Source organism: Loxodonta africana, chromosome 23 (assembly GCF_030014295.1).
Source record: "Loxodonta africana isolate mLoxAfr1 chromosome 23, mLoxAfr1.hap2, whole genome shotgun sequence".
NCBI classification, from domain to species: Eukaryota; Metazoa; Chordata; class Mammalia; order Proboscidea; family Elephantidae; genus Loxodonta; species Loxodonta africana.
This window is the reverse complement of record NC_087364.1, coordinates 22892191-22906330: the sequence shown is the minus strand read 5'-3', so window position 1 is coordinate 22906330 and position 14140 is coordinate 22892191. Positions and strand designations below refer to the sequence as shown.

The window sequence follows — 14140 nt, the reverse complement described above, 5'->3', positions numbered from 1 at the left end:
GCAATCTTTGATGGTTATGAGGAAGGGGAGAGGTGGGAAGGGAAAAACACTAACTAGAAAATAGTTAAGTGGTAAGTTTGGTTAAGGGTAAGACAGTACACAATACTGGGAAAGTCAGCACAACCTGACCAAGGCAGTCATGGAAGCTTCATAGACACATCCAAACTCCCTGAGGGACTGTGTTACTGGCCTGAGGGCTGGGGACATGGTCTCTGGGAACATCTAGCTCAATTGGCATAACAGTTTATAAAGAAAATGTTCTACATCTGATTATGGTGGGTAGTGTCTGGAGTCTTAAAAGCTTGTGAATACCCATCTAAGATATGTCTACTGGTCCCATCCTGTCTGGAGCAAGGGAGAATGAAGAAAACCAAAGACACAAGGGAAAAAGTAGTCCAAAGGACTAATAGACCACAACTACAGCCTCCACCAGACTGAGTTCAGCACATTTAGATGGTGCCTGGCTACCACCAATGACTACTCTGACAGGGATCACAATAGAGAGTCCCAGACAAAGCCGGAGAAAAATGTAGATCAAAATTCTAACTCACAAAAAAAGACCAGACTTACTGGTCTGACAGAGACTAGAGAACTCCCAAGAATATGGCCCCTAGACACCCTTTAAACTCAGTACTTAAGTCACTCCTGAAGTTCACCTTTCAGCCAAAGTTAGATAGGCCTATAAAACATATTAACACACGTAGTTCAGCCACATGTATTTGATTAAATGGGCACACCATCCTGGGAGGAAGCATGAAAAGGTAGGAGGTGCAGGAAAGCTGGACGAACAGAAATGGGGAACTCAAGGTGAAGAAGAGGAGAGTAATGACACATCACAGGGTTGGCAGCCAATGTCAGGAAACAATATGTGTATTAATTGTTTAATGAGAAACTAATTTGCTCTGTAAAGTTTCACCTACAGCACAATAAAAAAAAATCAAATAAAAAATATCTACTTCATGTGAAGTTAATATGACACTAATTTAATTCCAGTAAAATATAAAAACCTCACTACAGTATAACTCCATTCTGTCACCAGCTTTGTGTTATTTTATTATGTATAATTTGTCTATGTTATAAATCCAACAATGAAATGTTATAGTTATTGCTTTATATAGTCTTGTGTCTTTTTGAAGATGCTAAAAAGAAAAAAAAAGATACAGTTTTTAAAATCAACTATGTATTTAGCATTTCCAGTCATTTTCATTTCCTCCTATGGATTTGAATTACCAACTAGTGTCATTTCCCTGAATTGGTTGGCTTCATTTTCTATCAATTTCTCTTTGCTGTCATATACATCTTTAAATGTTGTAAGTCCAACAATGCAATTTTATAATTTTTGTTTGGCATTGAAAAAATTAGTAATAGAAGAAAGGATAAAACTATATAATAATACTGTTTTATAATTACCTTTACTGGTGGTCTTTTTTTGTACTTTAGTTACTGCCTGGTGTCACTGCCTTTCATCTTGTTGAACTTTTTTTTTATATCATTTCTTTTAAGGCAGCTAGCTACAAATTTTTTAGCTACAAATTATTTCAGTTTTTGTCTTGGGATGTCTTAATTTCACCTTCGTTTCTGAAGGATAGCTTTGCTGGATATAGAATTCTTGGATGACATTCTTTTTCTTTTAATACTTTGAATATATCCTCCCATTGCTTTCTGGACTCCATTATTTCTGATAAACAGTCAGCTGTCAATATTATTGTGTTCCCTTTGTATGTGAGTAATTTTTCTCTTGCTGCTTTCAACATTTTCTCTTTGTCTTTTAGTAGTTCTGTGTTTATCCTGATTGGAGTTTTGTTGGGCTTCTGGAATTTGTAGATTCATCAAATTTGGAAAGCTTTCAGCTATTATTTATTCAAATGTTTTTTCTAACCTTTTTCTTTCCCCTTTCCTTCTGACCAAAGGGTCAGCAGTTCAAATCCGCCAGGCACTCCTTGGAAACTCTATGAGGCAGTTCTACTCTGTCCTATAGGGTCACTATGAGTTGGAATTGACTCGATGGCACTGGGTTTGGTTTTTGGTTTTCCTTCTGATACTTCCACTATATGTATGTTGGTACAGTTGACTCTCTTACAGGCCTCTGAGGCTCTGTTAATTTTTTTTATTTCTTTTTCTTTCTGTTCTTCAGATTGTATAATCTCTATTGATCTCTCAAGTTTGCTTATACTGTCTTCTGCAAGCTCGAATCTACTGTTGATCCCATCTAGTGATTTTTTTTTCATTTCAGTTCTTTTCAATTTCAGAATTTTTATTTGGCACTTAAAAAACTAATTTCTCTATCTTTATTGATATTCCGTATTTGATGAATCATTGTCATCATACTTTCCTTTAATTGTTTAAATACATTTTCCTTTAGTTCTTTGAATATGCTTATAATAGCTGTTTTGAAATCTTGATCCATCATCTGGACCTCCTCAAAGTCAGTTTTTATTGCTTTATTCCCCCCTTCTTGTTTCTTTGCACATCTCATAAATTTTTGTTGAAAATCGGCATTTTAAATAACATATTGTAGGAATTCCAGAAACTGATTTCCTCATTCTCCTGGGGTTTGCTGTTGTTGCTTTTTATTTGTTTAGTGACTTGCCTTCTCTAATGCTGTGAAGTCTATTTTCTCCTGCAATGTGAAGCTTCTGATGTTACTGCTCAGGTTTATTTTCTTGTTTTTCATTTTTATCTTTAAGTTCTTAAATACGGACAGTTCAGTCATTCTTAGTATGTTCATAGATTTGTGTAACCCTCACCACCAACTAATTTTAAAACATGTCATCACCCCGGGAAGAAACCCCATCTACATGAATAGTCACTCCTCTTCTTGTTCAGGGTACTTAAAACCCTTCAACTATTAAGGATTCTGCCCTCTGCTGTTGGATCTGTGTGTGGCTTGTGGAATGTCTTCAGCATTTGGGGACATTCTATCAGGAATTAGTAGCTCACAATTACCTTTCTGAAGAGGGTCTTTTTTGAGCAGGAGCAGCCTTACCCATGAACACAGTCTTCTGGACTACCAGAGATGTGTGTGATCTTACCAAAGTTTGCTTGGCTGTGTCTTTCCATGGATGTCCCAGTTAAATTTCTAGCTGATTGACTTATTAGTATTGTGGGGATATTAACCTTCCCTAATTATTAGTCACTGGGATTTTTTTTTTTATGTGCCCTTGGTACAGATTTTTCCATTCTCTGCTCCACATGTAAGCACCTCAGACTGTCTCCTGTCCTGATAAACTGCCCCACTCTGGGATGAACAGCCTGTCCCATCCTGGGGTACAATTTCTACAGCATGGACCTGGGATGGAGAGAAAATTAGAGCTTCCAGCCTTCATGATGTGCTTTACCCACCCACTGACCCTGAGTATAACTTCAGCAACAAGGATCTGAGGGCAGGGGAGTGGGAATAGCCTCTACCTTAAATGCCAGAGCCTCCTAATGTTTTTATTGAGAGTCTGTAGATTTTCTTGAATATATGCTTTTTAATTTTTTATATGCTTCATGATCAGTTTCTAGAGACTTTAAATGATTGTTTCTGACAAATTTGTCCAGGTTTATTGTTGCTCTTTTGGGGAGAAGATCTGCTAATCTCCTTACGCAGTCATTCCAGAAAATGAATAAAATTTAATAACAAAATATTTAATGATAAATTTGAATTTTAAAATCATGGAATATTTTCTTGGGGTTATTTTTATTCTCGTCTTTAAGTATTTATTGGTTAAAATGATCAAAACATTTTTTCCTCTTTTAATTATTTCATTTAGAAAACTTAGCCTTCTAGCTGCCAATGAGAACTCTTGTTGCCACTTTACAAATGTGGGAAATGAACCTGTGGCTTTGATTATAGGTTGGAACACAATCCACTGGTCTAAGTTCCTAAAATTTGGACTTAGACCATGTTATGTGTCTAGATTCAAATGTGAAGATGAGTACTGTGGGTATATATATGTAGCTCCAAAACATTATGGTCTAGGTAAAGGTATAGCCTTGAGACTGTACAGGCCTCAGGAAAACTGAAAGACATTTAACTTTCTCAGGTATAATGTCATACTCCATTACTAACTACGTGATGTACGGTGGAAGAATGGTCTTTCTGCCATCTATAATGCTTTCTGTCTTGCTTGTTAACAATTATCTTTATGGTCAAGTATGAGTAGCTCTGGTAAAGCCTTGAGGCTTCCATCTTGCATTGTCACCGTAGGAGCTTTGACCTCAGTTCCTATCAGATTCTGTCCTTGCTCATCTCCACTTGATTATTTTGGTTTGACCAGAATCTTTATACAAAGAGTGTGGAGTCAATCTTTTCTTCTTTTTTACACCTTCCATATTTCTTGGCTTTGAACCAGATATTCTAGGGTTTCTTCAACTTTGGTTTTGGGTCTTGCCAAATGTGCTTTACTCCTCAACATGATGCACAGTGATATAAAGACTCTTTTGACTGGTGTTTAATAGCTGACTTAAGAAATAACTTAATATATGATTAATTATATATGATTCTAATTGGAAACTAGAGATTTGTTTCTAAACAAATGTTATACCTGAGGGATATTTGTTAATTATTTAGCGACTTTATAATTCAATAAAAGAAAAGTGTAGCAAAGAAATGTATCAAGAAGAAAAGCAGTCATCAGGAAAAACGGAAGGCTTGGTACCCATAACCCATTGCTGTCGAGTCGATCCTGACTCATGGCGACCCTATAGGACAGGTTAGAACTGCCCCACAGAGTTTCCAAGGAGCACCTGGTGGATTTGAACTGCCGACCCTTTGGTTAACAGCCATAACACTTAACCACTACGCCACCAGGGTTTCCCCGGAAGGCTTGGTAGTGAGTAGAAAATGAAGGATGGTGGAAATATAACACTACTGATGATTTGTATGCAGACACCCTTGTTATCCTTTAGAAGTCCTTATCTTTTCATCGCAACTACCCTCCACAACTCTGAATCAAGCCATCACCATTTGACTTGATTTCTTGTGGGGAAAAACTCAGTAATTGTGGATTGGAACCATTACAAATTCCTAGACTCTGACCTTAGTCTTCTGCTATCTTTATTTTAATTCCAGTTCCCTTCAGAGGCATTGTTAATACTAGTCAAACCCTTGGCTTGCTGCAGCCCTCGCCTGCCTCTTCCCAAATTGAGAAGATTGTACTAGTTTTTACTTCACCCCGAATTTCATGACCATCAGGGAAGAACTTCCTCTTTTGATACCTACAAACCTTGTGCTTTGTTCGCCTGCCCTGGTCCACCCTCCTGTTCAGGATGATCCTGCTCTGCTTTGGATTTCAGCCCTTAGAAATCTTGTTCCCTCAAGACATTTTTCTTCTTCTCTTTTAACATACTCAAGGCTTTTACCTGCTTCTGTCTGCCTGTCTTGCTTGTGTGCACTTTTTCCATCTTACCAACTCGTTGCAGTGTCCCAATTGTAGCCATGTTTCCATGAGATTGTAGATACTTCTTTCAACCATTTCAGATGCTGGTCATCTTCTCTGTATTCTTTTTAATTAGCTGCCTTCTCCCTGTATTTCAAAACATGACTTGAGCATTATTTCTTCTGGGTGGCCATCAGTGACCGTGCTTCTCCATTGAAAGCCTTCTGTCTGTGTTTCTGCAATACCATGTGAACTCCTCACTTAGATATATACCCTGGAGCATGGTCACACAGAGCTTCTGCTCATCCTCACCCTACCTCCTACTAAAAGCTAGCTCTTTGTTGGCAGGGACTATCTTAATAGTATTTTATTCATAGTTCCTGACACATAGTTGGTGCTAAATAACTACTTGGTTTAAGTTTCTAAATTTATGTATAGACTGAGAGACTTTAATTGTGAACACCTTTTAGAAAAATACCAGAATAATAAAGTAAAAATAAACTGAATGGAGATTGTAACTAAAGCTATTCACATATTCTCGTTTTCTTCCCCAGACACAACCTCAGATAATTTTGGATACAACCTGTTGACGTTCATCATCTTGTACAACAATCTTATTCCCATTAGCCTGTTGGTGACTCTTGAGGTTGTGAAGTACACGCAAGCCCTTTTTATAAACTGGGTGAGTGTTAAAGCAGAGTTTACAAATTGAACTGCTGGGGAAATGACAAACACTGTTTTCTAATACTATCTCAGAGCTTTAGGCATTTAATTAAGCTCATAGAAAAAGAAGAGCATGGTTCATTTATGGTTAGGTCTATCGAGAGGCTAAACTGGCCAGGCAGAACTGGTGTTGGCATATATGTTAGAATTAGGGCAAGGGGTCATCAATAGGGGCTTCTCCAATGACTTAGGGATTTCTCTAGCTAGTTTAAGTGACTTGAAAGTGGTTGGGTAGAAAATCACCAGAAGTTGTCTATTTAAGTTTAAAACACTTTCAACAACAATAAGTACAAACAAACAAACAACAGCAACAACAAAAACAAAGTTTTAAAAGAAAAATTTAAAACACCTCATGAGGGTGGGAAAGTTATTAGTAGACTTATGTGACAGTGTAATAAAGTGAGGAAGACTTCAGGATGGGGACAAGCTGCTTGTGGTGACTAGTTCCCTAACTTCTCAGCTTCTAAATCTTCGAAATGGGGAGGGAAACAGTACGTACTGCAAAAGGCTGTGTGATGATTAAGGAAGATGGTGGAGGTAGGACGCTTGCTGTTGAGCTATGTCTGGTTGGGTAATGATGAAACAACTGAAGCTACTGTTCAAACTTGTAGAGTCTAATGCTGAAGAAAAGATCTCTTGGTGTGTTTAGTGTTAATTGTATTTCAGAATTCATTGTGATAGTAAACTTGATTTTCATTTTAAGGGTGGAGTTAGGATCTTTAGATAGAATCTATTAACTCTTGATGTATAATTATTCCTTAGTTTTAATCCCCAAATTTTCTAAGATGAAGGAGACTGTCTTGACTTTTGTGGATTTCAGCAACCAGTATTTGCAGATCAGATGCTTTTTTTTTTTTAACAATAATTTGAAGTTTTTGTTTTTTTAATAATTAGTGATGAAATAGTTTATATCTATTTGTTGACACACTTATAAAAGTATTAAGGGAGAAATACTCAGTGTAGTTAATTTTCTTAAGTCTTAACAGATTAAATATATTTCTGTATTTTTTAAAATAATTTATTTTGTTTTGTTTTTGTTGAGAATGTGCACAGCAGAACATATACCAATTCAGTGGTTTCTACATGTACAATTCAGTGACATTGATGACATTCTTTGAGTTACGCAACCATTCTCACCCTCCTTTTCTGGGTCGTTCTTATCCCATTAACATAAACTCACTGCCCCCTAAATTTCCTGTCTAAACGTTTGAATTGTTGTCAGTTTGATTCCATATAGACAGCTCAGGTACATTTTTCATTTGATCTTCACAAGTATGAACTGTGAAAGATGTATTAACTGAGTTTAGAAGTTTCCATTAGTCTAAGTCATGAAAAATCATGAAACCAGACCTTCCGTATATAATGTTTTCTCCTGTATCACAGTGCTTTTCTGCAGTAATAGCCACCGTTTCTTCACCCCCAAAATGTAAAATTAGCATTTACATCAAAATGCAGTGGTTTTATCTGTTCTTAATTTTTTTTCTCTGTTATATAAATGAAGTGTAATAATATTTATTTTCTGAAGTGTTCTCTTTCTCTCTCAGGACATAGATATGTATTACATGGAAAATGACACTCCTGCAATGGCCAGGACGTCAAACCTTAACGAAGAGCTCGGGCAGGTGAGAGCCTCTTTCAGAACTTTAATAACCGTGGCATGAGTTGAGCGGTGACCAATATTGGATGACTATGAAGAGCTTTTGTATAATATAGTTCTCCAAAAATGTAGTTATTTCATCTGAAGAGCTTTTTGTAATATTTGACAGTATTATTAAATGAAAATCCTGACTTGCTTTTTTAGGTACAGATATATTTTATCGCCTAGAAAATACCTGGAAAACAAAACCAAAAAACCAAACCCTTTGCTGTCAAGTTGATTCTGACTCATAATGACCCTTAGAACGGAGTAAAACCACCCCACAGAGTTTCCAAGGAGCACCTGGTGGATTTGAACTGGGGAACTTTTGGTTAGCAGCTGAACTCTTAACCACTATGCCACCAGGGTTTCTGGAAAAACAAAGTACAAAAAATATAGTAAGTCATAATTTTGGACTCTTAAAATTGTTTATCAGGAGCAAGTGATAGAGAAAACAGTGGTTAGGATAATCAGATATCAGGCACCCCTATGCCCCACAAAATGTGTAATTTGCTGAAGAATCGAAATTGATGATTGATGCTGGTGCAATCATATCAGCCATGGAATTGTGTGTTAAATATATAGTAAGCAATATTATTTTAAAAGGCATTTTGAAAAAGCATTTTTAAAATTAATCTTAATTTGTTTTTGTGATTTCCTTATTTGAGTTGATATCAGGATGTTCTGTTCTGTGACCTTGTGTTGTGTTGGTATCTGATATTATTGATTTTCTGACCAATTTCCTTTACTATTTCTTGTAGCTTTGGTTTGGTTTTTGCAAATTCTCTAAGCTTGTGTTTATCTGTAAATGTTTTAATTTCACTTTCATATTTGAGAGAGAGTTTTGCTGGATATATGATCCTTGGCTGGCAATTTTTCTCCTTCAGTGCTGTATATAGGTCATCCCATTGCCTTCTTGACTGCATAGTTTCTGCTCAGTAGTCTGAACTTGTTCTTACTGATTCTCCTTTGTAGGAGACCTTTCTTTTATCCCTGGCTGCTTTTAAAATTTTCTCTTTATCTTTAGTTTTGGAAAGATTGATGATAATATGTCTTGGTGATTTTCTTTTTGGATCAATCTTATATGGGGTTCGATGAGCATCTTGGATAGATATCCTTTTGTCTTTCATGATGTCAGGGAAGTTTTCTGCCAACAGATCTTCAACTATTCTCTCTGTATTTTCTGTTATCCCTCCCTGTTCTGGAACTCCAATCACACACAAGTTATTCTTCTTGATAGAGTCCCACATGATTCTTAGGGTTTCTTCATTTTTTTTTAATCCTTTTATCTGATTTTTTTTCAACTATATTGGTGTCAATTGCCTTATCCTCCAACTCCTCCACACTGCATTCCAGTTGCTCGATTCTGCTCCTCTGACTTCCTATCGAGTTGTCTAATTCTGTAATTTCATTGTTAATGTTTTGGATTTCGGAATGCTGTCTCTCTATGGATTCTTGCAACATATTAATTTTTCCACTATGTTCTTGAATAATCTTTTTGATTTCTTCAACTGCTTTATCAGTGTGTTCCTTGGCTTTTTCTGTAGATTGCCTTATTTCATTTCTGAGGTCATCCCTGATGTCTTGAAGCATTCTGTATATTAGTTTTTTATATTCTGCATCTGGCAATTCCAGGATTGTATCTTCATTTGGGAAAGATTTTGATTCTTTAATTTGGGGAGTTGTAGAAGCAATCATGGTCTGCTTCTTTATGTGGTTTGATATTGACTGCTGTCTCTGAGCCATCTATAAAATATTGTAATGATTTATTTTATATTTACTCACTGAGTCTTATCTTGTTTTGTTTTCTTTCAATATACGTAGATGGGCTACTAGACTGTGCTGTCTTGATTGTTGTAGCCTTTGAATCACTTATGTCCTATTACTGGGTGGTTTGGGCTGTTGCCAGATATATAAGCCTAAGAGTCCATTCACTATTCTTGAGTAGAATCTGATTTTGGGTCACCAAGTGTGTGGTGTAGACTGTCACCTATTCACTTAGAGGAGTAGTGGTGATAGTTGTGTGCACCAGATTCTAGTAGCAGCAGGGGGTCATGCTCCAGGGGGGGCAGGATGCTGACATCGTTTCCCCAAGTGCCAGTGAGGTAGGTGTGTTTCTATTCCTAAAGCACTTTGGTGGGTGGGCTCTGCAGCTGTACCTTAGGCACCCAATGCATGTACCTCTACAGATTGGTAGGTGTCACTAACCTCAGACCCCTATGGAAGGAGGCTAGGTGGTTTAGGTGGAGCTTCAGCCCTCAGTTCCCCATTGTGGGTCAGTGAGGGCTCTATTTAAAATGTAGAGATATCAGACCTGGGAAACTTGTCTTTCCAGTAATCTGCTAAAACAACTACAGTCAGATCCCTATCAGAATTGCCTTTGCATTATAATAGCCACCTTGTTCCCTGTAGGGATGAAAGCCCAAGACTGTAGATCTCATATGCTTGGCTGGAGCTGCTTCTGTATTTTTAGTCCAATTTCGGGAAGTCAGGGAAGGATTTTTGGTCCCTGGGTTTTTTGTAGCTGCTTCTCTCAGGCCAAGAGAATGGGTTAGGAAAAGACAAAAAAAAAAAAAAAAAAACACAGAGCACTTCACACTCTGGCCCAGGAAATTCCAATGTTAAGGAAGCTGCCTGGGAAGGGGAGGAGAGGGATCAGATAGATAGGAGAGAGTAGCACCCAGGAATATAGACAAAGTTACTTATCTTGCTTGGTGATGACTGTTTTATCTAAGATTCCCGAGGGGTGTGTAGCCTGTGTGCATTGGCTGGGTTGAGATTGCCTCTGAGGGTCAGGCCTATGTCCTGTGCTTGTGCTGTCTCAGAAGCTGTGGTCAGTTCCTGTGCTCCCAGTCTAAAGCCCAGCGCCAAGGTTCCCCGGCTGGGATGCCGCACTCCAGGCTCCAAAACCAGTCGCTGCCTCCTGGTGACTTCTCCTCCTGTCAGCCGCATCACAGCGCTGCCTGCGTGCACTGGCTGGGTTTCCCTTGAGGTCGCTTCTGGGGGCTAGGGCTGCGTCCCATGTTTGCACCATCTCAGGATGTTGTGCTCAGCTCCCCTGCGCCCAGTCCAAAGCCTGGTGCCAAGGTTTTCTGACTGGGACACTAGCTCCAGGCTCCGAAAACAGTCGCTGCTTCCCCATGGTTGCTCGTTCTCTCATTAGCCACATCAGTGTGCAGCCTGCTTGTGCTGGCTGAGTCTCTGTCACTCAGGTCAACTCTTTAGATCTGTGTTTGATGGTCAAGGTTCGTAGATTGTCATGTATGTGATTGATTCACTTGTTTTTCTGAGTCTTTGTTGCAAGAGGGATCCAAGGTAGCTTCTACCTAGTCAGCCATCTTGGCCCAGCCCCCTGAAAAAGCATTTTTAAACTATGGGTTTATGATATAAGAAAACTTCCTTGTTCTCAATTTCACTCAGATTAAGTGATATTTAAAAAAATTTTTTTCTGCAGTGATTGGTTCAGCCCATGTTGGTCAAGAGCAAATACGATACTTCTCTGATCTTGGGTAGATTTTTAGACAAAGGAAAAATAGTCACAAATGGTTAAGTGCTCGGCTGCTAACCAAAAGTTGGCAGGTCAATCCCACTCAGTGGCTCCTTAGGAGAAAGACCTGGCAATCTGTTCCCATAAAGATTACATCCTAGAAAATCCTATGGAACAGTTCTAGTCTGTCATATGGGGTTGCTATGAATTGAAAATCACTTGATGGAATTCAACACACACACAATTAATATAACCATCTAGATGGTAGACACAAAATTTCACGGGAAGAATGCTACTGTTAACTTGAGCCTCTAACTCAATTAATTCATATGGATCCAAAATCAATTCAAGTGAAATACCCAGAAGGTGCAAAAGAATTTAGTGATTTACCAACAATTCTCTTTTGAATAAAATGATTTAGAAACTAAATGAAGGAAAAAAAAAAAAAAACTAAAATCCACATAAATGTGAGGAGATGTGAACATGAGTATGCAGGACCTGGACAGCACACACCAGAGGATATAACCTAAAATGAGCTATGGCTAAGCTTTTCAGATATCAAGGTGAGAAACTTGTGGAGGCTGACTTGAAAAGCACATGGATGTGTTAACTCTTTCACATGTTGTGGCTTTTGTCTCCAGAGTATGCAGGGAAGCAGAGACTGACATGTTTGGGCCTCATGGTGCTCTTTAAACTTTTACCCCAACACCCTCATTGCCTCTACTGAGTTGGGCTTTGCCATTATGCCTTTATTTTACAGGGAACGTACTGTAGGAAATTACATCTCTCGAATGTACTGCAGTCAAAGATTATAATTCCGTTTTATACATGTTTATCATTTAAACCTCCCAACAACCTTATGAAGGTGCTATATCCTTATTTTATAGGTGCTAGGGTTGCTATGAGTCAGAATCGACTCGACAGCACTCGGTTTGGTTTGGTTTGGTTTATGTCCTTCTTTTATAGGTGACGACATGCGTGACTTACCCAGGATACTTGGGTAGTGAATGATAGACTGGGGACTCCAAATTGTCTGACCAAATCTGTTGTCGTGCTTTCCTGTCTTGTGTAGTAATGTTGTGGAGCGCTGCCTTCCCCCATTTCCTTCCTCAGTTTCCCCTATGTGAACATGCAGGTGAGCTAGTTTATGCTGGCCTCAGGGTTAGAAAACGTCTCCTAAGGAGGCAGGCCCCCACATGTCTGTCAGTTTGTTGTACTGTGGGGGTTTGCTTGTTGCTGTGATGCTGGAAATTTTACTGGTATTCTAATGCCAGCAGGGTAACCCATGGTGGACAGGTTTCGCTGAGCTCCCAGACTAAGACAGAGTAGGAAGAAGAACCTGGTGGTCTACTTCTGAAAAGAATTTGCCAGTGAAATGAATAGCAGCAGAACATTGTCTGATACAGTGCCAGAAGAGGAGCCCTTCAGGTTAGAAGGCGCTCAGAATATGACTGGGGAAGAGCTGCCTCCTCAAAGTAGAGTTGACCTTAATGATGTGGATGGAGTTAAGCTTTCAGGACCGTCATTTGCTAATGTGGCAGGACTCAAAATGAGAAGAAACAGCTGCAAACATCCATTAAAAATATGAACCTGGAATTATGAAGTATGAATCTAGGAAAATTGGAAATCATCAAAAATAAAATGGAATGCATGGACATCAATATCCTAGGCATTAGTGAGCTGAAATAGACTGGTATTGGCCATTTCAAATTGGACAATCATATGGTCTACTGTGCTGGGACTGACAACTTGAAGAGGAATAGTGTTACATCCACTGTCAAAAGGAACATTTCAAGATCTATCCTGAAGTACAGCACTGTAAGTGATAGGATAATATCCGTACACCTACAAGGAAGACCAGTTAATATGACTTTTATTCAAATTTACGCACCAACCACTAAGGCTAAAGATGAAGAAATTGAAGATTTTTACCAAATTCTATGGTCTGAAACCGATTGAACATGCAATCAGGATGCATTGATAATTACTGGTGATTTGAATGTGAAGGTTGGAAAACCAAGAAGGATTGGTAGTTGGAAAACATGGCCTTGGTGATAGAAATGATGCCAGAGATGGCATGATGGAATTTTGCAAGACCAAAAACTTCTACATTGCAAATGCCTTTTTTTACCAACATATATGGCAACTATACAAATGGACCTCATCAGATGAAATACACAGGAATGAAATTGACTGCATCTGTGGAAAGAGACAATGGAAAAGCTCAATATCATCATTCAGAACAAGGCCAGGGGCCAACTGTGGAACAGACCATCAATCGCTCCTATGCAAGTGCAGGTTGAAACTGAAGAAAATTAGAACAATTTGATGAGAGCCAAAGTATAACCTTGAGCATATCCCACCTGAATTTAGAGACCATCTCAAGAGTAGATTTGATGTGTTGAACACTAATGACCAAAGACCAGATGAATTGTGGAATGACATCAAGGGCATCATACAAGAAGAAAGCAAGAGGTAATTAAAAACACAGGAAAGAAAGAAGTGACCAAAATGGATGTCAGAGGAGGCCCTGAAAGTTGTTCTTGAACATCGAGTAGCTAAAGTGAAAGGAAGAAATGATGAAGTAAAAGAGCTGAACAGAAGATTTCAAAGGGCGGCTCTAGAAGACAAAGTAAAGTATTATAATGACATGCGCACAGACCTGGAGATAGAAAACCAAAAGGGAAGAGCACACCCGGCATTTCTCGAGCTGGAAAAACTGAAGAAAAACGTGAAGCCTCGAGTTGCAATATTGAAGGATTCTACGGGGAAAATACTAAATGACACAGGAAGCATCAAAAGAAGATGGAAGGAATACACAGAGTCACTGTACCAAAAAAGAATTGGTCTATGTTCAACCATTTCAGAAGGTAGCATATGATTAAGAATCAAGGGTACTGATGGAAGACGTTCAAGCTGCCCTGAAAGCAT

At 38.5% G+C, this 14140-nt stretch overlaps 1 protein-coding gene across 1 annotated transcript in view; it reads left to right on the top strand.

Moving 5' to 3' along the window:
* ATP8A2 (ATPase phospholipid transporting 8A2) overlaps nt 1-14140 on the top strand; it is a 697351-nt gene that overhangs the window by 90580 nt on the left and 592631 nt on the right. Inside the window, exons 11-12 of the mRNA XM_064275334.1 lie at nt 5918-6045; nt 7631-7708. Coding sequence (XP_064131404.1) covers nt 5918-6045; nt 7631-7708 — 206 coding nt within the window. The remainder of the gene's footprint in view (nt 1-5917; nt 6046-7630; nt 7709-14140) is intronic.